This window comes from Solanum stenotomum, chromosome 6 (genome assembly GCF_019186545.1).
Source record: "Solanum stenotomum isolate F172 chromosome 6, ASM1918654v1, whole genome shotgun sequence".
Lineage (NCBI taxonomy): Eukaryota > Viridiplantae > Streptophyta > Magnoliopsida > Solanales > Solanaceae > Solanum > Solanum stenotomum.
This window is the reverse complement of record NC_064287.1, coordinates 5,955,163-5,982,852: the sequence shown is the minus strand read 5'-3', so window position 1 is coordinate 5,982,852 and position 27,690 is coordinate 5,955,163. Positions and strand designations below refer to the sequence as shown.

The 27,690-nt window shown below is 38.6% G+C and overlaps 1 protein-coding gene across 1 annotated transcript; it reads right to left on the bottom strand.

Annotated features, from left to right (window-relative positions):
• Window positions 1–424: 424 nt before the first annotated feature.
• Window positions 425–27,690, bottom strand: LOC125869266 (uncharacterized). Its single transcript, XM_049549834.1, has 19 exons — window positions 26,135–27,690; window positions 25,513–25,824; window positions 25,241–25,402; window positions 25,016–25,106; window positions 24,762–24,922; window positions 24,002–24,635; window positions 23,156–23,220; window positions 22,900–23,001; window positions 22,534–22,676; window positions 22,269–22,324; window positions 20,030–20,691; window positions 19,747–19,937; window positions 19,290–19,590; window positions 10,975–11,244; window positions 10,785–10,894; window positions 3,769–4,075; window positions 1,165–1,572; window positions 821–1,061; window positions 425–731 (listed from the first exon to the last, which is right to left on the bottom strand). The coding sequence occupies exons 1-19, from the start codon at window positions 27,614–27,616 to the stop codon at window positions 706–708; spliced, it is 5,724 nt and encodes a 1,907-aa protein (XP_049405791.1). The 5' UTR covers window positions 27,617–27,690; the 3' UTR covers window positions 425–705.

Genomic DNA, 27,690 nt, shown 5'->3' with positions numbered 1-27,690 from the left:
TTTTACGAGGAAAAAAAAAGACTTTGACCAGACTTGCAGAATTCAGCTTTCAAGTAATGCAACAATATATAACTGAAGGAATCAAAGCTGATTTATTATATATGGTTGATGAAAAAAAAAAAAATCTTCCCAATACTTATACTAACTAATTATAAGGAGACAAGATGGAGTTACTTAGATGGTGAACACTTTTTTACATCAAACTTTGACTTCGAGTCACCAAATCAGCAAAAAGTGAATATACACAGAGGAGTAATCATTCTCATAGGGAAAAGTGGGGCAGGTTGAAATATTTTTTTTTAAAATTCACACTGGGCAGATTGCGGATTGGGAAAAACAATACTGCTTGTATCTTGTGAATTTTGGAAATACAGTTTTAACTTTTTTCCTTTCACTTAATTATGACAAAATTAAGAAAATCACATAGCAATATCCAGTATCCTCAAATATATTTTACTTTACGGAGAAAAATATACAAGGTTGAAATTTTCTGTAAACACACTACTCATCTAAGCACTAGATCAGAGCATTGCTTTCTTATACTGTTTTTGATTTCATAAATAAAATGGGGCAGATAACAAATGTACAGAGCAGAAACATCCTAAATCTCTAACTCTCCCGCGAATTCAGTTTCTGCAATAATATACAAGGTAGCGAAGATATACCAGGAAAACAACGATTGCATCCAGCTAGAAAGTGTTATTGTCACAGCTTAATGTTCTTCTCTTTACCTACAAAAGATGACATTTAAGAAAGGTTTAGAAATATGAGGTACAATTTCTAAGGATCAAGAATGTGTAGAACAAAACAGCAATCTCACCAAATATATTTGTTTTTAGGGGGAACCTTAAAGACGATCCCTTCAGTTTAACGTCTCTGAGATGCTTACTCCTACTTGGTTTCTCCAGTTTTGCCAGACCATTGCTGCTTTCTCCAGCCGAGGGAACATTTCTTTTCTTAACCTTTTCATGGTATACAGCAGGTGGTGCAAGCCTCAATTGAGGGATATTCTCTATTTGCATAGACTGGTGGGTTTTTTGAAGATTAAGGAGGAGGTCAAACTGCATAATTTCACATGTGATCAGTCAAGCCTAGACTTTTGGGGTGCAGGGGTAAGGACATGGGAGTATCAAGCATAGAATTATTAATAGTGAACTTTCATACCCTTGAAACGGACTGAAGTCCATAGGAGTTGTCGAAACCATCATTCTCATGTGGATATAGACCAGTCGTACCATTTGTTTGATGGGATTTTGATATAGACTTCACCAATACATTCTCCACAAGCATAGATTTACTTCTCAACTTCTCCGAATTCTTTCTTGGCATACAAATAGGACATCCTGTTGAGTTACCCCTGATTGATGCTTCACTTTCCTGAGGTTCACATTGCTGATGTGTTGCATGACCACAAGTAAAAATTTGAATGCTAGAAGCTGAGAAATCTTTTGTGAGGGGACAGATACAAATGCAACATAGGAGGCTCCGAGGTGCAAATCCATGAGAAGCTCCTCTTTTCAGTAAGCTCAAGGAGGAATATGTATCATCTTCAATCAATGATTTAGCGGTATCCTGTAACAGTGTGTGAAAGAAAGAGTATGAAAATACTTGTCAGAGATTGGTAAAGTTACTTTAAGCGTCCAGATCTGAATCCTTTATCACAAAGGAGTCTAGCCTTGAAGAGCTAGAACTTGTCAACACCCACCCACCCAAACAAAAAAAAAAAAGGAAAACTCTGGAAACTAGAAGGCCTTTACAGGATAAAATGGCAAGTAAAAAGTTTAACGCAGTCATATTACTTAGCTGATATGAACTTCATTGCACTAATTCAATGAAAATTACCAAATTTTTTTAGGGAAAAAGGACAAATATACCCCCGAATTTTGATAAATGGTACGTCTATACCCTCCGTTATACTTTTCGTCCGTCTCAACCCTTGCCGTCCAATTATCGGTGCACATTTGCCCCTCCCACTAACGGCACCCTCTTTGTGTACACGTGGCGAAATCCTAAGTCACTACCCGGTTGACCAACTTTTTTAACCCAAATTCTAAGAACCCGCCCCATAACCCAATAAACCCACCCAATTTGTGGGTAAAATATACCTTCTAAAATTTAAAATTTGGGTCTTTTCTTTAGATTTTAAACTCAATAATTAGTAAAATTTACACTCAATAATTAGGAAAATTAAACTCAATAGACCTTGTCTTCTCAAAGCCCTCAAATCAAGAAGCATGAATCTTGATGAATATGGAGAAATCATTGCCTCTATTTGCAATGAAATTCCCAAGGGAGAACAAATGGTGTGTCCTACTCATGACATCTTTTTGTATGCAACTGTTCTTTTCCTTTTTTGCTAACATTAGTTTTCTGGTCAGACGGAAAATGAAAATGTGACTGCTGAAAAAGTTGGTCCATCTGCTGCTGTTATCTGTGAGACGCTGCTGGAGGATGGGCCGCCTTCAAATAATAATGGCACCTCTTCAAAAACATTACAACATTGCAATCAGATGGAGCAGCCAAAGAATATTGGTGTTAGCAATAAAATTTGCCGAAAAAGACTCCAATTCATTAACATCTTCACTAACAAAGGCAACAAAAACAGGCATAAACTTTTTGCATCTGGGAACCACAAGCAGCAGCAGCAGGCATCCAACTTTAGCTTATGAATCCTCTAACCCTTTGACTGCATTTAAGGACGAGGCTGGACAAAATGATACACTGATGTGTGTTTCTAAGAAATCGCCGGCATTTGAGGCTGCAATTGCATCGATGAACTCTCTAAAATCTGATGAACTAGGTTAGGGTTTGTGAGATGAACGAAAACGATTTAGGATTTGAGTCTTTTCTTTAGATTTTAGAGAGTATATTTTACCCACAAATCGGGTGATTTATTGGGTTATGGGTGGGTTCTTCAGATTTTAGAAGGTATATTTTACCCACAAATTGGGTGGGTTTATTGGGTTATGGGGCGAGTTCTTAGAATTTGGGTTAAAAAAGTTGGTCAACCGGGTAGTGGCTTAGGATTTCGCCACGTGTACACAAAGAGGGTGCCGTTAGTGGGAGGGGCAAATGTGCACCGATAATTGGACGGCAAGGGTTGAGACGGACGAAAAGTATAACGGAGGGTATAGACGTACCATTTATCAAAGTTCGGGGGTATATTCGTCCTTTTTCCCTTTTTTTTATTTCGTTTTCTAATTAGCTGTTCTGGTTAGAAATCAAGAATGATGATTGTGCTGCATCTCCAGCTACTCGGACAAAATAAATCAAGTTGTACTGAAGGATCAGTCCCTTGAACGATTGTTGCAAAATCAACTTCCACATTGAGGTTCCTAACATAGAAGTTCAGGTATTTTGAAATTGGGCATCAAGCAACAGAAAGAGTTGCTTCCAAAGGATGTCACAGATGCAAGAATACAGACTTCAACTCATGCACAAGAGGACATTAATTATTTTTCACTTCATATTTTCATCAATTAATCAAAGGTTTCCTAGTGAGAAATCCAGAGACATAAAAGGTTTAACACATTGAGTAGCCAGATATGGGAATTCTTTCTACAACCAATTAAAAAAAAGGTGTAGGCCAACAGATGACATTCAGACACCAAACAACAAGGAAAGACCTATTTAAGTAAATGTTCACAACCAATTTACAATTTTAGATCATGTGAATGGATGATGTACAATTGACATGCCATTTATAATTAACAAAAAAAAAAAAAAAAAAAAAAAAAGGAGAGATGAAAAAGAGACAAGGAAACCTACCAAAATCCGCCTCTCAAAGTCATATGTTCCAAGCATCCCCAGTATAGTAGGTTTGAAATCACCAAATTCCTGTGTCTCATTATCAGAAAGAAGCTTTAATATGATCCTCGGGAGGCTTACATATCCAATCATTCCTTCAACAATCTCTTTGATAAACACAGAGAGCAATTTCCTGAGGATGTGAGCATTTCTATGAGATTTTGACACCTTCCACTGAATTTTGCAAGCCCGCTCGCCTTCTTGCACACATTCTTCTTCTTTATATCTTATTATATGATCATGTGAATCCATCAAAGGCTCACAAAAACTGTACAAGGAATAAAAAGAGGGAATTAATAGGTGATGTAGATGAATTTTTTTAAAATCAAGTAAACATACTTTCATCCATTAACATGGCCATATTGGCCATATGCAAGGGATATGCCAAAAAGTAAAAAATCTACAAAACATGATTCTCTACAAACTCTACCCAATCATCTATACAACCAGCAACTTTCTCTTTACACCAAAAGAAAATGAGCAATCGGAGATTACTACTCATCAACTGAGAGACGACTCTGGCTCTCATATTTCTCTCTCCAAACTACCCACAATAACGCAAGCGGAACCATGTTCCAAACTCTTCGTCTTCTCCTCCTTCTCCAGCTCTTCCAACTGAACACCAACTCTCTCACAGTTTTTGGCATTGCCTAATGAGTGTCAAACCACCTATATGTATCCATCATAATCTCATGGTTAACCCACATGTAGAAGAAGATGATCCATGTCCTTGCCCCTCTCCTTACACATGTAACACCAACTGATGCAGACAAGCTTCTGCTATCAAGATCAACCCTCTAGTGACTAGCCAAGTGAAAAAACACATCATCCTCGGCACCCTTGGAACACTTGCATGGGAACAAACTCCTCCTTAACCGAAAGTTCCTCAGGAAAAGGACGTACAGAGAACATACCATTATTTCCCAGGCCCCACCACCAAAGATTATCCACTGGATTGACTTACCAATGAACAATGAAGTGGGGCTAGCAATCTTTGAAACTCACCCATTTCCCAATCTTGAAAATTCCCTCTACTTTGTGTTCCTGAATTTGTTGAATTGTCAAGCCTCTTTGGCAAGAAAGTCTATACAAACTCTGAAATCCACATTTCAATAATATGTTCCCACACTAGCTATGTCCCCAAAATTAAACTCTCTACCATCTCCAACCTTGACTGAGAGATCTTCCACAAAATTATCCTGTCCCTTCATGATATTCCTCCACAAACCATAACTGAAAGGCAAAACGATATCTCTAGTTTTCCAACCCCCTCCGTAATTTCCATATTCATCAACTATCACCCCCTCCACAAAGCTTGTACCTCCACCCCAAAGTGGCCCAAACCTCCACAACCATTTTCCAAATAAAGCTTTATTAAAAACTTATAAATCTTAATTTCAAGGACTCCCCATTTTTTAGGAACTATGATAGTCTCCCACCACATGCCAAAGAAAATTTCTCTGAATATTTCCCAACTTTTCAGTGACCAATGTCAAAGCATGAAACAAAAACATGTACTATGTTGGAATGTTCAATAATGTGCTCTTAATAAGCACTTCTTTTCCACCTTTGGACAAATATCTTTTCTGCCACCCTGCTAGTCTCTTCCAGAGGGCCTCCCCGCTAGTCTTTCTCAACCCTCTAAAGAACCAGATTCCACACCGTATGACTAAGTTGCGCGGACTCTTCATTTTTGTTTTCACACCCGTGTTGACACGAGGCGGGTGCAGGATACGTGTGGGATTCGGTCAACCCACATTGGATACTTTGTCGACAAATTTTGGGGAAAATTGAAATTTTGATAAAAGATGAAATAAATTTAAGACATGAGAAATGGCATATAGTCCCTTTGTCAATTGTTTTAGCTTTTTCCTGTTGGTCAATATTCATTGTTTCATATTTCAAGCCAAATGGAGAGAAACAAAGAATTCAAGTGGTTGTTTACTTGTGTTCCGACTTTTGGTAGACAGTGGCAACGCTCTGTAAGGAGAGTTGGTGGAAGGCCTTGAATGACTTTCTTTTTCTTTTTTGGAGGGGAAGAACTAGAGAGCGTGAAAGAAGAAGTTGGGGGTCTTTCAAAGTTTAGAATATTTTTAAATCTCCATTTTATAATTTTGGATTGTTTAGTCGAATCCCCGCACCCATATCCATACCTTGATCCATACCTCCGAATAATAAAATTTAGATTTTGCCGAATCCGACCCTTGGATTTGCATCCGTGTCGGATACCCGCCCCTAAGTCCAAGCAACTTAGCCGAATGATCCTTGTTTTGAGGCACCTACCAGTACTTCAAGATATCTAATCGAAGAGCCCCAACTCTACAATTTTGGACTCTATCAAGCAATACAATTGTTGAGTCTCGCATCGGGTGAGATGAAATTAATTGGTTTTCTTATATGACCTTGAGCCATCCTCCCCTCATGCTAAGGTAAATTTAACATGGTATCTGAGTCGGGCCTCCAGTGTTGGGCCCCTAGACAGATTGTTCACGCTCCAGTACCGAACTATGTCCCCGACTATGTTTGGGCGTGCGATGGGAAAGAGGGTGAAAGAACACTCCCACATGGGCGGATGAAGTGACTTGGACTCTTATATGGCTATGGACAATCCTCCCCCTTAAGCTAGTGTTTGAGGTTGAGTAAAGCCTAAGGTCTATTTAGCATATTATCAGAGCCAAGATCATCCCAATTTACTATTTACCAAATGTTGGGCGCCCATCATATATTGCTCACGCTCCAGATGTCCAGTCTTGGGTGTGAGGGGTGTGTGAGTCTCACATTGGGTTGGGATGAAGTTAATTGTTGTCCTTATATGGACTTGAGCAATCCTCCCTCATGAGCTAGATTTTGGGGTTGAGTTAGGTTCAAGTAGGGCTGGGCATAAATACCGAAAAACCGAAATACCAAACCGAACCAAATTATTTTGGTATTTCGGTTTCGGTTTCGGTATTCGGTATAAATTTTCGTATTTTTCGGTATTTCGGTTTGGTTTTCGGTATGTGACTTTTGTATTATTCGGTATTTCGGTTTACCGAAATATATTATATTATAATTATAATATATATTAATATTATATTAATTATTAAATAATAAATATTAGTATATGCACAATTGAATTAGGTCACTGAATAACAGTGACCACGCTTCACTTTTAACTTGAGTTTTCATTCTTCTTAGGCGCCACTTTCACTGACTCGCTTTCCCACTTCCACTTCCGGCGGCGGTGTGTCGACCAGCGACCGGCCGACTAGCAGCCAACCAGCAGAAGCCGCCAGCCGACCAGTAGCAGCTCCAGCCGACCAGCAGCAGCCGCCAGCTGACCATCGAAGCAGCACTCCAGCAGGTAGTGCTTTTTGAGAGTGACAAGCCTATGGTTTCTGTTGAGATAGGACATGGAAGTGTACTAATGCGGCATCTTAGTACAACAGGTAGAGAAGAAGAATCAGAAGCCAGCTCTCTTTCCGTTGACAACAAGCACCATTTTGTTAGTGATGCTTATTCACGACTGACTACCCTCCTGTAACAAAAAACCGAACTAACAAAAACCAAACCAAAATAATATAAACCGAACCAAACCAAAATAATTCGGTTCGGTGTTCAGTACACGTGGTACAAGAACTGAAAACCGAAAAAACCGAAAAAAAAAAAACGAACCGAATTACCGAATTCCCAACCCTAGGTTCAAGATCCATTTCTTTACACCAATGTTACGCACCTCTCCCACAGGAATAATCTCACACTTCCTCAAATTAATTTTAAGGTCTGACACTGCCTGAAACCAAATAAGAACTTGGCCTAAATAGTCAAGTTAGGTCTTGACTGCATCACAAAAAACCAAGGTATCATCTGCTAAAAAGTGTGACATTGAAATTGCCCTTACACTCCCAACTACAGCATCAAAACTCTTCAAGTGACCCCCCAAGATAGCTTTATCCATCATCGTGCTCATAGCTTCCATAACAAGAATAAACATCGGTGATAGAGGGTCTCCTTGTCTCAATTCTCAAACCCCTTGAGCTCCCAAAATGCCGCACGGGTTACCAACCACCAATGAAGAAAATCTCACCCAAGATATACAAAAGCAGATCCACTTCTTCCACCTCTCCCCAAATTACATTTGAAGCATAATGGAATCTAGGAATTTCCAATTTACATGATTCATTAGCCTTTTCAAGGTCAAGTTTGCACAACACACCAAACACCCCTTACTTTTATCTTGGATCCACCACTTCGTTTGCCACCAAATTTACATCCAAAATATGTTTGCCCTCCACAAAAGCATTGTGTAGTGGAAAAGGTCTCATCCAGCACCTTCTTAAGTCTAACGTAAAATATCTTAGATATAATCTTGTATATGCTTCCCATCAGAATCATAGGTCTATTATCCTTTATGCTCATCGCTCCATCACATTTAGGGATGATGACAATGAACGAGGCATTCATACTTCTTTTGAATTCACCTCTATTTTGGAACTCAACAAAGTATCAATAACATCAGTTTTGATCGTATTATTGCTCGAAAAAAAAACGAAAGAGAAACCATTTGTGCCCGGAACTGTCACTCGCACAACACTCCACAACTTTTTTCATCTCTTCCTCAATTGTCCTCTCCTAAACCACAAATGTGACTCTCTTCCTCAATTGTCCTCTCCTAAACCACAAATGTAGTCCCTCCACTCTGCTTCCTCTTTAGATAATTTTTCATAAAAATCTACTACTGCCCCTTCTACTTCCTCCTTCCACACATGGCTCACCCCATCGACCTCCACCAAATCTATAACATTCTCCTATTTGCGACTTCTATCCTGTGGAAGAATTTTGTGTTAGAGTCCCCCTCCTTTAACCATAACTCCCCTCGATTCTGCCTCCAATTGACCTCTTGGGCAAAAACCAAGTCAGTTACCTCCCTTTCCCATCCTTTTTTCCTCTCTTCTAACTCCCTCCACACTATTATCCTCTCCAAATCCCCTTACTTCGTTCATACTTTCCCTTATCTTCACCTCTACCCTCCCAAATAAACTCTTTATTCCACAACCTTATGTAGACTTTAAGCAATTTCAACTTCTTGGCTAGCCTAAAAGATGGCCTTCCCTCCACCACATAACTACTCCACCAGTTAACAACTCTACCCCGAAATCATCCACAATTAACCACATATTCCCGAATCTAAAAGGTGATCTCATTTGTCTTCCTCTACTACCATTCAACAAAATAGGTGAATGGACTGAGAGTAGCCATAGAAGAGGAACCTGAATCACATTGGGTGCCAACTCCTCCCAAGAAGTAGAAGGATCCATTTCAATGCTCACTGATTTGAAATCCATTGAGTACATAGAAAAGAATATTATGGATAGAAAATAGTTCAAAATCATGTTTTATTTGTCCTGAAAAAAGAAAAACTCTTTTTACTTATCTAAAAAACTAATCCTAAGGAACAAATAAACATGACTTCCAACTACCACACTTTTAAATTAGATGTTATTATATACAATTTATGCACAAAAATACATGAGTTCTAACACTTGCTTGATATTAAATGTCAGTATTATGTTTTATTTGGCTCCTATCTAAGGAAGTTGTCCTTACACAAGACAATCTGATGAAAAAGGGGAGAATTTTATGTCCGAGATGCATTTTTTGTGGAGAACAAGCAGAAACTGTTCGGCATTTGTTCCTTCACTGCAAGATCACATGTCAGATTTGGAGGCTATTCATAAACCTTAAAGGTTTCTCCTGGACTATGCCAGGAAAGGTTACAGAGGCCCTTCAAAGTTGGGAAGAAGCTGGGTTCTGGCAAGAAGCAGAAGTAGGTGGAGAATCATACCAGCCAGCATATGGTGGACAATCTGGAAGGAGAGAAATTCTAGGTGTTTTGAGAACATAGAAAATAGTATAGAACAAATCAAATTGAATTGTATCTTGATTCAATGTTTTTGGTAGTCAGATTCGGTCTAATGATCATGTATCTATTAATTGATATGCTAGATTCATAATAGACATGGGATCATAGGATCTGGATTTACTTGTAATTATGGCCCTAGTACAGCCCAAGTACTGATCTGTTTCTATCAATAGACACAAAGTTACCAGTTTAAAAAAAAAAAAATGTCATTCTCATGTAAATAAAAATAAGTTTCTGATTGGTTATTTTGATGTATTTTTTTCACTGGGTTTGAATTTCTGAATTTCGATATAATTTGGAATCCTTGTAGCTGTAGTTGTTTTACTAACAAAATATGGATTGATATATTTTCTGTTGTCATGTTTACTTGTAACATGGAGTTATCCAGTTATAAGTTTCATATTTAGAAGATTTCAGATCAAAACAAACATATATGGAGCATACTTATTTTGATGAGAAATAATACTTGTAGATGGAAGTTACTTAATTTGGAAACATGTGGAACTTTGAATAAGCTTTCCAGATCTACAATTTGTTTTATTGGATTGAATTTCTATTACATGCAGAACATTAAGTAGTTAGATAAGTTAAAGAACTTGTTGTATTTTCAATTTCAGTGATATGGCTAAACAGGGAGATTTCTAATTAAGGATCTTGTGAACTCATAAACCACTGAGATGCAACACTTGATTAAGGAAACTAAGACCAGAATGATTATTGAAACCTATAATTATTAGTATTCATGATGTAACTAATTACAATTTCTAATTTTATTCAGCAAAAGTCTGTTGGCTGCTATCTCAAGTAGTCATGCTGCAGTTCCTTAATGATTATATGCCCTAGTCTACGGACATCTAAATATGTTCACATGAAGCTAGAGATCATTGTTCAGGAGGTGTATAACCCAATACCAACAGGAATACAAACCTGTCGAAGTGAAATAAGGAACTAAAGATTTCAAGTGGCCTGAAGGGAAGCAGTTGCCACTAGAATTTGAAGTCTTGCTATTGAAAAACTGGGCAAACACGAATAGTAAAGGTAAGTAAGAGTAAGCAAATAAAGGACATTGGCTTACGAATCAAGCAATTGAAACCACAGACTCTCTGCTTCATCGGGGTCCAATCGAGGGCTGTTCCTCTGGCACAGTCCAATACAAGTGCGTAAAATCTCTATTATGTCAGTGACCTGAAACAAAATAAGATGTTAAAGGACTAGACCTAACAACAAGAAATCTTATCATGGAAGAAGAGTTTAGAGGGAAAAACCTCTTTCTTGCTCAAAATAGCTTTGAAATGCCCCGGAGCCGTACCACAATGTTCACTTTCAACAGCAGAATCAAGCAGGATGAATTTATCATTGAGCGAAGATATAACAAGCAAAAGGGCACTTCCGATGTCACCAACCCTTTCTAACAAGAAAGCAGCTGCATCTATAACTCCATACTCCTGGCATAAATGCAAGCAGCGCTCCACCCTGTAGCTTTCGGAAGTCTCCAAGAATCTGAGAACTGACTTACGCTCGTACCTACATAATAGCTACACAAAAAAAACATTATAAGGAAGACGTTGCACTTAGATGGCAGTATAAGAAAAAATTGCATCTACAGAACCAGTCAAGATTTTACAACCTCCTTTCAGAGTGTGATTCGTCGTTTCCAATGTCGTTAATTGCTATTAGGCTTTTTAGGAAAGTTCCCCTCTGCCTATGCAGTTAGCTCGACTCCAGGTAAGACTCTAAATGGAAGCGGCTTCTGGAACAGACTTTTAAGCAAAAGCTCTATATTTTGGTTTTTTTTATGACAAGGGAAACCCGCAACCGCTACCCTTTGGGTGTGCACAGGGCAAAACCCCTGTCCTATGCAATAGCTCGCAAACCACATAGGAGAGGTAACCCGCACTAGGCAAGCCTGGTGTGACGAGCTCGACCCAGAAGGCAAACCCCTTGCTTTCGTTGGCAAGGGGTTTTGAACTTGAGACCTATAACATGGAAGTCCCAAGCCCAAACCACTGGACCACCCCGAAGGGTTCTATATTCTGTTTTTTTCGACATATATTCTGGTAGTTATAGTCACTGACAGCAGATGGTTGAACTAAAAATTGCCCAATTAATTTATTTAGATCAATAAAACAGAGACCGAGATAACAAAACTAATACAACTCTAGAAAAACAGACTGCCAAGTAGTCAAACCTATCTGTTGGAGGTAAAAGAGAGGGTCCATGGAAAATATCAGTAATCTGTAGGATGAATTTAACCAAAACACTCATTTCAAGATAGATAATGGTAGATACATCAGGTTCTGGTCTTCTGGAAAGATAAATGGCTCGGAAATAACACTCTAAAAGAGGAATTCCAGGAGCTATACCTTTTGACCTCATCTCTACATGCTGCCAAATGGAACTTAATTATTAGAAGAAACACTCAAGATTGGGAACTGGAGGAAGTAGTAAATCTTCTGGTCAAGGCTAGAAGTAGTAACAGTCAACCCCACTCATGATGGACAAGTTGGTGGAGCTGTAGTGAAAATGGTATGTTTACAGTGAAATCGTGCTATTTCAATATGTTCAGCAGCAGCAGCAGAAATTAGAAGATTGGCCGCGGAAGCTAGTGTGGAATGTCAAAATTCCTACCGGAAACGCTTGCTTCAGCTGGATAGTGTTATCTAGTGCTTGTTTAACACATGAAAATTTGAAAAGGAGGCTCTCATCAACAGTAGGTTCTATATGTGCCTATAACACTCTGAAGATGCATCTCGCCTCCCTATATCACTGTAGGATAGCAAGCGAGATATGGAGTATGTTCTTCTGCCTTTTTGGGGTACACTGGGTAATGCACTTTCAAAACAAACTAACGAAGTCTACAGAAATTGGGGGCAGTGGGAAGTTGGTAAGTCCATCCGGAAGATATGGCATATGGTACCAGCTTGCACTTTCTTTTTTTTTGAGAAGGTAACAACTTGTATTCTATTTCCACAAAAACAGAAAGTTCAAAAAAAAGTTACAGGTTTCCTAATTACAATTGAGGAGGAGTATCTAGAAGATCTTCAACCCTTTTAACAAAAATTTACAATGATCCTAAGACATCCATACTTGATTCTAGATCTTCCCTATACTCCTGTTTACACCAAAAATGAAACAAAACTAAGCACTTCATCTTCATCTTCTGGATATTGTTGCTCTTGTTTTGATGGCACCTGAAGTTTCTTTCGGTCCAAGCAGCCCACCAGATGCAAGCTAGTATAATTTTCCACCTATCCTTATGGTCTGACAGGTTAGCATAACTGCTCCAGATCTTCAAAGTCTGCCCAGTTCAGGCCCTTCTTACTTAGAAACATTTCCCATAGTTGAAGGATAATCCTGCAGTGTATAAAAAGGTGGGTTACAGTCTCAACCTTTTCTTCACAGAAAAAACACCTAGGACTTAGATGTATCCCCCTTTTCATGAGGTTTTCTTGGGTTAAAACAGCTTGTTTGGCCACAAGCCAAGTGAAGCAAGAAACTTTATAAGGAATTTTGACTTTCCATATAAGCTTCCAAGGCTAGTCCTCAATCTGATTATCATAAGGGTTAAATTTTTTATAGGCCTCTTTCACACTGAAACTACCTTGACTGTGGCCTTTCCACTCCAATCTATCTTGGTCAGTTGAAGTTCCTTTGAATTGCTCCAATTTGCTATAGAACTCAACTAACCTCAAAATCTCCCAGTCATTAAAAGGTCTTCTAAAGCTCAAATTCCATCCCTGATTTGACCAGACTTCGGCCACGATGGCTCTTTGTTGTTGGTGTAGGGTGTAAATATCATTGAAGGTGTCCCTTAGGGGGGCTTGATCTAACCATTTGTCTTCCCAGAAAAGTACCTTCCTGTCATCTTCTGTTCTTATGCTGGAATTTTCTCTAAGCTTTGGCCACAGGTTTCTAATGGACCTCCAAAGGTTGATCCCATAAGTATCAGTGACCATTCTGGTGGTCCAATGATCTGCCATTTCATACTTCAGCTAGATTACTTCTTTCCAGAGAGCTAACTCACTAGAAGCAAATCTCCAGAGCCATTTCATCATAAGACATTGGTTCTGAGTTTTTAAGTTCCTGACCCCCATACCCCCTTTTTGTTTACTCCCAATCAGTGCATCCCATTTTACCAAGTGGAATTTCTTGGTTTCACTGTTCCCTTCCCAGAGAAAATTTCTTCTTAGAACATCCAATCTCTCAATGACCCCATCCGGGATAGGGAAAAGGGACATCATATAGGTCGGCATAGAGTCCAAAACACTATTGATTAGTGTTAATCTTCCTCCTAAGGAGAGATATTGACTTTTCCAGTTCACCAACCTCTTCTCGCACTTCTCTACCACCCCATTCCATATATCTATAGACCTATTCTGGTCACCCAGAGGCTCCCAGATATACAGTTGGTAGCTCCCCAATACTTCCACCAAGGACCCCAGCCATTGAGGTTAGGTTAGGAACCTCATTAACTGGATATAGGAAGCTCTTATTCCAGTTGATGTGTAATCCTGAGATTGCTTCAAAAAGAACAAAAATGACCCTGAGAATAATGAATTGGTTCTTACTAGCCTCACAAAAGATCAATGTATCATCAGCGTACTGCAAATGGGTAATCTCCAAGTTTGAGCCTTCCCTGTGTGAAGCTTTGAATCCCTTCAACCAGCTATTTTCTTGAGCAATTTTCAACATATCATTAAGACTTTCCATGGCAATGATGAAAAGGAAAGGAGATAATGGGTCTCCTTGCCTTAGGCCTCTCTGTGAGGAGAAGAAACCTGTAGGGGAGCCATTGATAAGAACAGAGAAATTGATTGTGCTTATGCAGAACTTCATCCATCTTATCCATCTGCCTCCAAATCCTCTTTTGGAGAGGGTCTCCAGCAAAAAATTCCAATTGAGGTGGTCATAAGCCTTTTGTATATCTAGCTTGCATAGAATGCCCGGTATATTGCTTCTGACTCTAGAGTCCACTAGTTCATTTGCCATGAGGATGGCATCCATTATTTGCCTTCCTTTGATGAAGGCCAGTTGTTGAGTGTCCACCAATTTGTGAATAACCTTTTTTAGCCTCTCTGTAAGCACCTTAGAGATGATCTTGTAAACACTGCTGATCAAACTGATAGGTCTGAAATGTGTGAGCTCTATAGCACCAATCTTTTTAGGAATCAAAGCCACATAGGTAGAGTTGAAGCTTTTCTCAAAGAAACATCTTTCATGGAAATTCATGATGGTACTAATTACTTCCCCCTTTATTACTTCCCAGCAATGGATATAGAAAGCCATGGTATATCCATCAGGGCCAGGAGCTTTGTCTCCAGCACAAAATTTCACATTTTCCCATATCTCCTGTTCCTCAAATTCCTTTTGAAGCATTTGATTGTCTTCAATAGAAACTCTGCGGTCTGCCCTGCATCCTCCAGCTGGCCTCCATGTCTCAGTTTCAATATATAGTCTTTGATAGAACTTCTCAATCTCCTTCATTATAACTTCTGGATTTTTGGTTGCTTCCCCATCCACTATTAGTTCATCAATATTGTTATATCTTCTATGGGCATTTGCTGATCTGTGGAAAAACTTGGTGTTGTTGTCACCCTGTTTCAGCCAGTTGACCCTTGATCTTTGCCTCCAAGCTATTTCCTCACATTTAGCTATGCTTTCAAAATCTACAAGGAGTTATGCCTTTGAGAGTGTCTCATCTTCTATAAATGCTCTTTGATCCTGAATTTCCTCCAATTCTTCCAGCTTCGCAAGGATGTTCTGTTTCTGCATTGCTAAATTCCCATTGGAGGTCTTAGCCCATTCCTTCAATTTATCTTTTAAGGCTCTCAATTTGAAAGCTATAAAATCTGGCCTCCCTTCACAGACTATAGAATTCCACCACATCTTAACTCTATCCAGAAACCCTTCTGTTTGCAACCACCAATTTTCAAATTTGAAATAAAATCTTCTAGGTTCCCAGTTCCCACTTTGGAGCAAAATGGGTGTGTGATCAGAGGTCACCTTGTGTAAGGTTGTCTGCTTAATGTTCTTGAATTCCTCATTCCATTCTTCAGAAAATAAGAACCTATCAAGCCTGGCAAAAACATCGTGACTCTCCCCTTTCCTCCAAGTGTATTTGCTCCCTATCAAATGTGGATCTTGAAGGCTCATATCCTCAATGAAATCAGACAAATCATACATTGCTCTTGTGAATCTAGAGCAGTTTCTCTTTTCTGAAGGGAATCTGACAGTGTTAAAGTCCCCACATACTACCCAAGGCCCATCAAAAAGTCCTCTGGCTGAGGTGCTTATTGAAGGAAAGAAATCGCAGATGCTTTGATGGAGTACAAACTCCCATAATATCCTAAAAGCTAGATGCCTTGTAAACCTTTTTTGTTGGTGTAGGCCATGCTGTAAATAATTTTTATCAATTTTGTTTTCTTTGTTAGCTCCTTAGGCCACATATAGGAAGGCACTGTACAGGGAGCTGACTCCCTTTTGCTCTCTGCTGTAATGTTCAGTATCCTCTTAATGCATTTTCAATGAAACTCCAGTTATATGATCCAAAAAAAAAGAAAAAGATAAGAGACAAGCAGGTATTTCCATCGATACATGGCATATCAGGAGAAAGTTCATTCTCAATAAGCTAAAACGACATTTAAGGAAAAGAAAGTGAACTAGAAAGGCGTTCTCACCTATATAGGATAAAAGGTAGACCTCTAATATAGAGCATTTTTAACAATGTATGAGTACAAGAGCAAAATGTCTGTACGACACAGTTATCTTCCATGTTTAGACAACATTTCACTTGATCCAAGGGTCTTTCGGAAACAGCATCTCTTACCTCCAAGAGGTAGAGATAAGGTCTGCGAACACTCTACCCTCTCCCAAGACCCCACTTTGTGTGATTTCACTGGGTATGTTGTTGTTGTGACAACATTTGGCTTTTGTTCGGAACATCCAAAGACAGCTTTTCTGATAATCAGGTTAAATTATTTTGCACAAGGTATAGGATAGGAGCAAGGATGTAAGTAAGCATAGGGAGGGAACCTAGAAAGAATTGGCATTGAGACAGCACAACCAAGGTCAGAAACCAAACAAAGAGATACAGGAAGAGAGTACAGAAGGCTGGAAAAATGTAATTGTAATAAAAGCAAAATCTAACTTATATTCATGGTTGAACACAACATAACGTGAAGTAGAAGAAAAGGGGAGAAGAACAGATTATGGGTTAGACAATTCGACAGAAGGAGGGTCTTTAAAAGAGTCGTGCCGAAGAATTATTGGGCAGAGATGATTAGGCAGGACATGGCGCAGCTTCACATTACCGAGGGCATGGCCTTAGATAGGCGGGTATGGAGGATGCATAATAGGGTAGAAGGTTAGTAGGTAGTGGAGTGTTGTCATGCTTTTCAAGGGTTTAGACTTGTTGGTGTTTGTCGTTATACCAGCCGTATTCTTGTAGTCCGTGCTTTTGATATCTATCACCATCTGTTTTCTATTGTGTTTAGGTTATCGCACTCTCTGGTTGTTGTTCTTGTTTCTTGTAGGCTTTGCACTGTTTCCCCTAATATTTGCTATGTTTTCTTCACTGTTATCTTCTTCTTCGTACTTAGATTTCCTGCACTTGAGCCGAGGGTCTTTTGGAAACAGCCTATCTACCTCCACGAGGTAGTAGTAAGGTCACTCTACTCTCTCCAGACCCCACTTGTGGGATTTCATTAGGTATGTTGTTGTTGGGAGATAGGAGTCAACCTGTTGCTACGGATGATGGACAATGTGCAGATGGAAAGGGACCAACGGGATTCTATTGTTTAGACAGGCAGTGGAAGAGGTCTTTATTCAGTCAAATCATACTATATAATTGTAATTCAACTAGGAAATACGGTAACAGAGGTGGCCTTGAAAAAATGGAAAATGGAGTCAAGTCAAAAGTTGCTTGTTTTGGGTGGATTACAGCTTAAGGCTCTTGTTTGACTCAGGATAATCTACACCAGGGAATAATATTATGCTCTGTAGCTGATGCACTCTGAGTGAAGATTCACTTTACACAGTTGATCATATCTTCCTTCATTGTAGACAAACTTAGCAGCTATGCAACATGCTCTTGAAACTATTTGGAGTTAATGGGTCATGACAAGGATCTCAAGTTCTCATTACGTAAGTAAGCAAGGACACAAAGTGCAAACTTGCTGACTCGGTGGATAAATGGTGGAAACCATATGAGATTAATGGAAAACCTGATATTGTTCTTGTTAAAAAGTTAAAATGTTAAAAACTGACATCAAAAAGCAGAACGGAGAAGGTGTTTGGTAGATTGGACGAAAGGAAGAGACCAGCCATGGAAAAGTTAGAGGAACTTGATCACGGAAGTGCTACGCTCCAAGAGAAAGAATTGGCTAATTTTGAAAGAAATTTATTAACAGGGAGCTAGAAGAAATTGCCAAAGCTGAGGATATATCTTGGAGGCAAGAGTCTAGATGCCTTTGGATGAAGAAGGGAGACAAAATTACAAAATCCTTTCACAAACAAGTTAATGCACATAAAATGTATAACTGTATTGACAAAATCAGCATTGATGGAGAGTAAGTAGATGACTTATCAGAGAACAGAGAACATATCTTGGATTTCAATGATAATATTTTTACAGAAACTGAAAAGTGGAGACCAAAGTGCATTGATAAAAATCTGGTAACATTATCTGATGATGGAAGTGATTAGCTTTAAAGGTGCTTTTCTTTAAGATGAAGTACAAGCTGTGATTAAACTATTTGATGGGGACAAGGCCCTTGGGCCTGATGGGTTTACCATGGGTTTTTTCCAGAAATGTTGGTGTACTGTTAAGGAGATGTTCTGAAGACAGTGAAGTTCTTCCTTCTATCAAGAACCTTTATTAGAAACTTAAGTTCTATTTTTATTGCCTTGATACCTAAGAAGAAAAGAGTTGTGGAAGGTGATAAATAAGCTAATATCAGGCAACCAATATGCATTTACTAAAGGGAGACAAATAATTGATGCAGCTTTGGTGGCAAATGAATGTATTGATCAATGATCGTCAGTTGAGGAAAGGAGATGCTGGGGTAGTTTGTAAATTAGATCTAGGAAAATCTTATGACCATGTAAATTGGTCTTGTTTGCTGTATATCGTGAAGTTGATGAATTTTGGCGAGAAGTGGATCAAGTGGATTAGCACTTGCATGTCTACTGTCAGATTTTCAGTTTTAATTAGTGGATTTCCAGATGCATTTTTAAAATCTCATTGGGGATTGAGGTAGGGAGATCCACTTTCTCTTTATTTATTTGTCACAATAATGGAAATATTGAGCTCAATGCGGAAAAGGGCTGAAGAACTGGGATGAATTGGAGGATTTACAGTGAGTGAACTTGGTAATATATTGTACTTAATTGATTCATTAAGTCTAGAATAGGAACCTAAGTCCATTTCTTGAACATGATCTGCACTTTCTTGCTACTTTAAATTAAATTACCTTACTCTATAAGAAAAACATAAGGTGGAAGCAAATCATGCGATGGAGGATAAAATTACCCATAAACAAGCTTTCTACATAGACGCTACCCAGTTGAGTACAATACTCACCTCAATATAAAGCTCTGTCATTTCATCAGTTATGTGAATTGGATAGTTCTGCAGGAGCTTAGGTAAGTCAGACAAGGCTTCCAGGTAGACTTCAGAGGACATATGTTTCTTATTTCTTCCACTAGAGAAGTTTGAAGCATTATCTTTTCTTAAAGAAAAGAAGTTTAGGGTGCCTGTTGAATGAACTTCAATGAGAGTCTTCAGATAAAGGAAAAGACTTTCTGGATTAGACTGCAGCTGAGACAAAATGTAATCGCTCTCCTCTCCAAAATGATTGACAATCAGAAAAAAAGTTCCTTCCCTGCAGAATCCCAAAATTAGCAAAGATTTTTCAGCACTCTGTGATTATCCTCTAAAATATATGGTTAAACAGCTTGGTGCTGGCATAGAATGAACTTCATCTCATGAAAATCCAGCTTGAATATGAATGACAAACATTGTGGAATTGTATTGCAACCTGTTCAACTTGAGTAGATCTGGGATTCGAGAAATGATTGCTGATCTGAAATCATCAGATTCTTTGCCTCGCAGTTGCCGCAACATGTCATCAACATATACGAAAGCAAGAATAGGCTCATCAACAGCTTTCATATAACTGTCTAAAGCAGAAAGATACTGATGTGTGATGGCATGAATTAAGCCGCAGACCTAAAATAAATAGTATGCCCTCTTAAATAATTGAAGTCATTGATACTTGACAGAAGAAAAAGGAACAGAAACAGTTTAGCATGGAAAAGTACCTGATGCAGCTGAGCCCTCTCACATAAATTCAGTAAGTAATCAGCATCCCAGTCTTCCTCTGGCAAAACTTCTAAAAGTGCAGTCAGTTGCTTCTGTTTCCTATTGAAGGTTTCAACTATCCGCCCAGAAACGTTAGGGTAAGTTTCGTTACCCAGTGTCAGGCACTCAAAAATTTGACGAAGGGTATCTTTTGAAACCTTAGCTTTTTCAGAGGCAATTAAAAAGGAAATAAAATCTAATATGTATTCGGTATCTTTCCTTGTAGGCCAAATGTCAGTACATATTTCATCTTTATTGTTAAAGGTACCACCAGTTTGGAAATAACTCAGATTAAGAATGACCGCAAGGACATCTACTACTTTCTGAACTAAGTTTATGCCTTCGATAGTTGAAAAGACTACTTCAGCTGTTTCCATTTTTGAATTGGCTGGATCCGATGCAGGACTGTAACTTTCATTTTCACCTTCTACAAATGCATATCGCAAAACATCCAAGGTGGCCTCTGTGTCGAGCTCTAACAGAGAGAGAAGGTTTGGGTTCGGTCCACTGTAAGGTAAGCACATTGCTGTCGAAGAATTTGGAGAACTCGCTTCCTCCAACAAAAATTGCACAAGCTCTCTTTTAAGAGACGGCACACGTGTGGAAGGGAATGCTCCACGCCCTGCACAGTTCATCATCAATTGCTTGAAGCAAAACACAAAAAGCACAACTAAGTAATAACTAATAAAAGATAGTGTGTGAAATACCATATTAAGGTCCCCACAAGAAGCAGAAATGCAGAATAGCTAAAATTATTTTTAAAGATTCATTTCATTCCCTTAGAAATTCCTCAGCATAATCCCTCCCCCACACACATTCCCAATCCTTGTTGTTTCTCTCCTGGACAAGATGCCGAGGTGCATATATGATTAGGATATTTACTGTGTCGGTCTTCAAAGACTAAATCCGTAAAGAGAACAGTATATAGGCAATGCAACATGTCACAATATATATTAATGTGGGAAAATATGTAAAAATCAATTTTGAGAAGGGAAAAGGCTCAAATATGCCATCGAACTTTGAGAAAAGGTTCATTTATGTCATCCGTTAAAAGTTTGGCTCATCTACGCCATTACTGTTTAAGTAAAGGCACATCCATACCATTATTTTTTAACAGTGGTTTTGCAAAACCATTTTTTACATGGGATTTTAAAATTTGGGTGGCTTATTTTAATTCTAATTTTTATTTAGAATTTTGTTTTCTTTTAAAATAATAATAATAATAATAATAATAATGTGGCTGAATTATAATTTGCCACATGTAAAATATGGTTTTGCAAAACCACTGTTAAAAAATGGCATGGATGAGCCTTTTCTTAAACGGTAATGGCATAGGTGAGTCAAACTTTTAACGGATGGCATAGATGAGCCTTTTCTCAAAGTTTGGTGGCATAATTGAGCCCTTCCCTTTTGAGAATAACCACATGTGTGAGGGAATATTCCTCTAATCTGTTAACTTTCTCGAGATTCTCTAGCGCCTTGTTTATCCCATCTTTCACATCCCCAAAGTCTCTTACTCATGTCCTTCAGTTTCTCCTTGAACTACACTATCTATCTTCTTCTTTTCTTTTATGTTTTGGTTTTTTTGAGAAGGTAACAGATTCAGTATATATATATATACACAATTTGTGCTGGAAACCAAAATGGTAGTTGCATCATTTCATCAGTGATTCACTAACCCAAAAATCCTTAATCTTCTTACAAGGAATATAATATATAACTACATTATCTATCTAAAACCAATCTAACCATACAACCAAAGTAATTGTCTCCTTGAAGGCTCTGATGCTAACACAAACAAGGGAAGTGTCAAGTTCTCTCAATCTCCCTCAAGGTACATGAAGCTGAATGCTTTAACACACATGTGCATAAAATAATTGACAATTTTATATTTCCTTTAATCTGGATTGTTTCCTCATTTGATCTTATACCACCAAACCTTTCAAAATTAACTTCTTTTTTCATTAAATTTTTTTTCAAATTTAACTGATATCACAAGAATCAACGACCATGGTAGAAAATAAAATAGAATCGCAAAGGATATAGTATGAGTAAAGTGAAACCCAAATATATCCCTTTTGCTTCTGTTCTCAAGCTTATTAAAGACGGACTAATTTTTTTAAGCACACATTATCAAATGCGGAAAACAAACCTAAATTTACTCGTATAGAAGCTATAAATAACATATTGCAGACCAACCTGGAGGAAAAGCAAAACCTTGGAAGCAGTACTTGAGGTAAACAAGCATCTTGTACCTGTTTCCACGAGGAAGGTGAAGTTTGTTTACTTGAAAACACCAATGTGCATTCATAAAAATGTCAAAAATAATAAATGACACTTTAGGAATTGGATCACCTACTTTAGGCAGAAAATTAACATTATATGGGGATATCAAACTTGTACACGGTATACGTCATGTTCATTAGATAATTAATATATCCAATATACACATAAATCAATTTACCCAAGAGCAGTAGCACTTTCTCTTTTGCTATCCCGCAAAATTAAAAAGAGCTCTTCCAATGGAGTCCTAAAATCATCAAGGCCTTTGTTGAACAAATAGATCAATGCACCATGCAGTCTATGCTCCCTGCATAGGCGAACAACCTACAAAATAGATTAAAAATTTAACAGCTAAATCCGACAAATTCACAGGGAAGAGAAAAAAAAATCCAAACCAAAGCCTATAGTGGAAGCTTTATTTGATTTAGGCAACTTTTTTCCTGTTTGCGGACAACTGTCCTTTGCATTCACGTCTTATTAATGAGAACCTTCATCTGTTCATAAAGCAGTAATCATAAATTTTGACTTATAAAACAAGCAGCAATACCTGATTGAAATCCAGGGACAACATGTCCATGTGGAGAACACACTGTTCAACACGCTGTAACCAACCTTTAGTGCTATAGTGCTCGACTAGTGCTTGCATTATCTTCAGCAATAACAGATCACAGTATATCAGCATACATTATAAGCTTTTAAAAATGAATGACAAATCAAGTGCCCAATGGTGACACAGTAAAGTAATATGAGGCATAAAACACCCCAATTCAAAAAACATTAACAAAGCAAAACCACAGATATACCTCAGGTGGTAAAGATCCTAGCATGTCTTTCAATATATATGGCTCCAGAAGCTCCAAAAATGTATCTGTACATGGAAACATATAATTTGGCCAGAGTATTAGTTTCAAGGCAATATAACTTGTTGAAAATTGGAGTAAATGAGAACAGAAAACGGCCAAAATTCCACAGGAGGAACACGAACAAAATTAGAAGATTAACTGACAGTCTGCTAGATGTTTCTATTCTATTCCCTTTTTTGATAGCAATGGAATCCAGGCTAAGCTTAACAAAATTCAACTAATATACTGGGTACCTGCTACCTCCCACCAGCACGGGAACCAATAACTTTGCATGTTAAGTCTTAGAAAGATGAGAAGAATTTACTTAGTGTCGCCTCTGATGGAATTTGAACTTCTATCCCCTGGGGGCTCCATTAGACATCAGATTGTACTATTGTTCTTATCTATATATAACTAGTTTCTAGGCTTCGTTTGCTACGGAAGGGATAAGTCAGTTACTGCAGAAAGTTGAGTTCCAGAGGTTAGTGGACAGGAGAGAGGAGGGTAGTTGGGGGGAAGGAAAAAGTTACCAAAACAAACCTGAAATAATTCTTTATTCAGACTATGTTTTGTCCTTTTCGATTCAAACTCTGCTTAATAATATGTTCACCCTATTATCTTCGATTCCTCAAAAATTGTTAACCTAGTTAATTCACTACAGTACTTGGAGGCATTCATTAATATATTATAGTTTTGTGCAAGCAATTTTCTTTTTCATCAAGGAGGCATCAAACATAGAAACAAGCCCCAAATAGTTGACATGGGACATAATGCAGGATGTTAAAGTATAAACACATTGCAACATACCCTTGTGATTCACAGCAACATACTTTGGAAAAATTTCATCAAAGAGAACATCAAGTCTCTTGATATGAAGACAGAATTCAACGGAAACACCACCAACCAGAGTGTACTGCTCCTTAATATCAGGATTCACAAAGTCAGCATCATACTTCAATTCATTTGATTGGCCTGGCTGCCCATGTTGGTTGCCAGATGTCACTGCTATGTAGGAGAACACCTCATCTACATATGACAACAGCAGTTGTACAAGATATGGCATAAGGGTCTTCTGCACATCATCCAAATTCTTTGGAAGGTCAATAACAGCATGTGCTTGACCATCATAAAGAGACATTGCCATGTTCAGTGCACTCGTCCAGTCACCTGCTTTATGTAAAACTTCTATTCGTTCCTTCCAGGAAAGAAGGCGTGAAACAACAAGCTGGGATGGCCGAAGAATGTACAAAGTTGCCCCCCTGACACCTAAACAATTGTGATGAGCTTTCTCAGGATTTCCAAAGACATTGCTGAAGTAGGCATGGTATGACATGAGATCCTCTCCACAAGATCCATCCATAGAAAAACTTCTCTGGTGGATCAAATTCCCATCTTTTGAAAACAAACAAAGCTGTCCAGTTGCTGTGAGAATTACCAAAATCTGGACAAGTAAAAAATCTTTGTAATTTTTGTACTTCTGTCCAAACCTAAATGCAAGTACTCAAAATATTGCAGATAAATGATGAGAAAAGGAAGTTCCTGATAAAACACCAAGAACTTTATGTACCTGTTCATCCAACCATGCCAGCCCAACTGCTGAGCTATCCGTAGTCCATCTCCAACAGACTTTTAGCTCAGATTTCACCAGCTTTGCAACCTGAACTCTTCGATCCCAAGCAATTGCAAGCAGTGAAACTTTTTCTGATGTTTCAGTGGAAATACTTTCTGCTGCAACAAAAACAATCTTAGCAAGCTCATATGCAACATATCCACAGCCAAAATTCATACATACCAAAACTGAAGAAATATGTGATTCCATACATTTCCAAGCAGCATAGGGCATTGAACCCTCCCTAGCACCATCAGGACGTGGAATTTTAGCATAAACTTTAAATGTGGGGCTTAATTTTGCCTGCAAAAGACAGTGAAACAGAAGTCTTGACCAAGAAGCAGGAATGAAGGTTAAACTGATCATTTACAAGGAGTTTGGGTTCCGGGAGATAGTGAAATCCTTCCAGGCCAATGAATGTTCTAAGAACTTCATACCACTAGAGCATATTGGTGTGTGCCAAGTATGACCACACCTTCCTCAATCAAAGAAGGGCTGCCTCCCTCTTGACTTGCCGCCACCATAGCACTTCCATAACTTTCACCAGATAGTAGTGACACAGCACATAATGTAGTGCTGTTGCTTTCATTTAGCAGTTCCTGTTTAAATGTTAACATATATTATTCAACCTAGAGATGCATGTTATTCATGTCAATATTTTGAGAAGGATATTCATGTCAATTGAGAAGCATGAAAAGGATAAAATTACCTGCGACTTCGAAAGGGAGATTCTATTGAACAAGGGAAACACTGTAAACCGGTCTAAGTTAACTACACCTTTAGTATCACCGCTGAGCACAATAAACTGTCGAGTAACTTGAGAATCTTGCCCTAAATATAAAAGGTGAACAACTGGAGCTTTATGTTCAGTGACAACTTTAAGCACAGAGGCCCTTTGTACGTCCCATACAGTATAATGCCCATCACCATATCCGGCAAAGAGCATGTCCCCTTGCTGATTAAAGCTCAAGCAAGTTACAGGGGCATGAGATTTATCTCCCGGTAATCCAAATATCAACATCTGAAATATATACACATTTCTACCATCAGAAAGTAAAATATTTAATTATTCAGTCGAATCCAAAATCAATAATGCAAGTAACAAGAAAATATACACAATACCAATATAGAGATTCTACGATGAGCAATTTCCTTTTCAAAAGTGATTACACGAAGAAGATATTTGTTAAATTACAACCTTATAAGTTCAAAGAGGAGGGAATGAATGATACTTCTTGGAATAGAACAATACTTTTTGTCAAAATTTAATTCATAATGTGGTCAATCACTGTAATAAGGTGCCGGTGCACAAAGCTAATTAGCACAAAAACCTTAGCATCCATGTTATCAGCATGATGTGAGGAGGAGTATCTGCTTGGCATCACAAGAATTGATCCTTTGGACATTCCCACAGCAATGTATTTGAGGTGAACAGCCAGGACCTGTGAAGATCCATGCTCACGCCTAAAAGCTTGAGAAAATAGGGTTTGGGTGATGGTATTGTTGTCATCTACATCAAAGTAACCCAGGACATTAGAACTCCTATGAACTCCATCAAGCCTCATTGGTTGAGCAGAAGCACCCTCTTCTAAATGCATAGCCGTGAAGGCCTGCTTCTTTTCAGCTTCCTCAGCCAATTCTAGGGGCTTCAAGGCAGAATGGTAATTCTTTTGAGGATTTGTACTATCCCTCATACTTTCCTGCTGTAAAACTAACTCATCAATGATACTTGCAGCATCATTTAAAGAATTGGTTTCATCTCCATTGGAACTGACCTCTCCTTCTTTGGATTGAGGAATTACATTTTCATGCTCAAGCTTTGCACCATCATTCTTAGTCAAATCTTCATCAGAAAGAGTCTCATAGACTGGAGAAGAGAGTATCTCCTTAGTACCAGCCTCTTCGCTGCTATCCGCACTTACAACATTATCTTCACCTCCAAATAAAGGTTGAACTTGTCTATCTTCAATCTCATCCAACCCAGAGCTATCATGAAAAACCGAGTCTGATTCAGTTCTACTAGGAGATTCCACTTGAGTTCCAGTATAACTTAGAGCTTCATTCAAATTACTTTTAACTGAAAAATCATCCACCACAGAAACATCACCTGCATCAGAAACATTCATATTGTCCATACCTGCATCCACTGTAGATACCTCCCTACTACCATTGTCTGTATCACTTAGTTGAACTTGACCAGCTTGAAACTGATCCTTTATGTTACCTTCCAAACCAATAGTCTCAGAACCAATCTCTTGTAAAAACACTGTGCGCCCAAAAGTATCAAGATTTTTGTCAGAAATGTCGGCATCAGTGCGAGCTGGAGGATCTATAGGAGCCAATTCATCAGTTTCCAAGGCCCTTTGCAGCACTCCGGAGCTTGCTTTTCTGGATTTGATGGCGGCTGCACGAGGTGCGGGAATGGAGCGGGATGCAGCGAAAGCCGCAGCCAAGGCATCTCCAGGTTTTGAATTTGATCTGATGACCCCACTGAAAAATGGTGGCAACACACTCTGGCCTGCTGGTGGTGAAGAAAATTCACTCGATTGTTTACGACTAATTGACTCTGCTCTTGACTCTGTCTGATGCAACTCTAATGGCGGTTTTAGGGATTGAAAAGATGATTCTGCCGAGCGATTGCGACGATCTAGATCACTGCGTCTATGCAAAGCAGATGGAGAAGGAGGAGGAGAAGGCGAAGAAGAGGAAGAGTGGTTGAGGAGAATTTCATCAACAGTGCGATGATGCAGTAAGTGATCATCATCATCATCGTCAGCGTGTGAATCTAAAAATGAATCCAGGTCAAGCTCCATTTAAGTCTTCACTCGCTACCGTTTTTATCTATGGCTTTGCAGAAACAGTTAGCTCTTTAACCCTGAAAACAGAG

What these genes read in the sequence shown, in the direction of transcription:
- LOC125869266 (XM_049549834.1), bottom strand. Translation starts at nt 27,616, where the DNA reads ATGGAGCTTGACCTGGATTCATTTTTAGATTCACACGCTGACGATGAT. An exon ending in GCCCTATGCTGCTTGGAAAT is followed by an intron (nt 24,923 to 25,015) that starts GTATGGAATCAC and finishes TTTTTGTTGCAG; the next exon opens with CAGAAAGTATTTCCACTGAA. An exon ending in AGAGGGCTCAGCTGCATCAG is followed by an intron (nt 19,938 to 20,029) that starts GTACTTTTCCAT and finishes TATTTATTTTAG; the next exon opens with GTCTGCGGCTTAATTCATGC.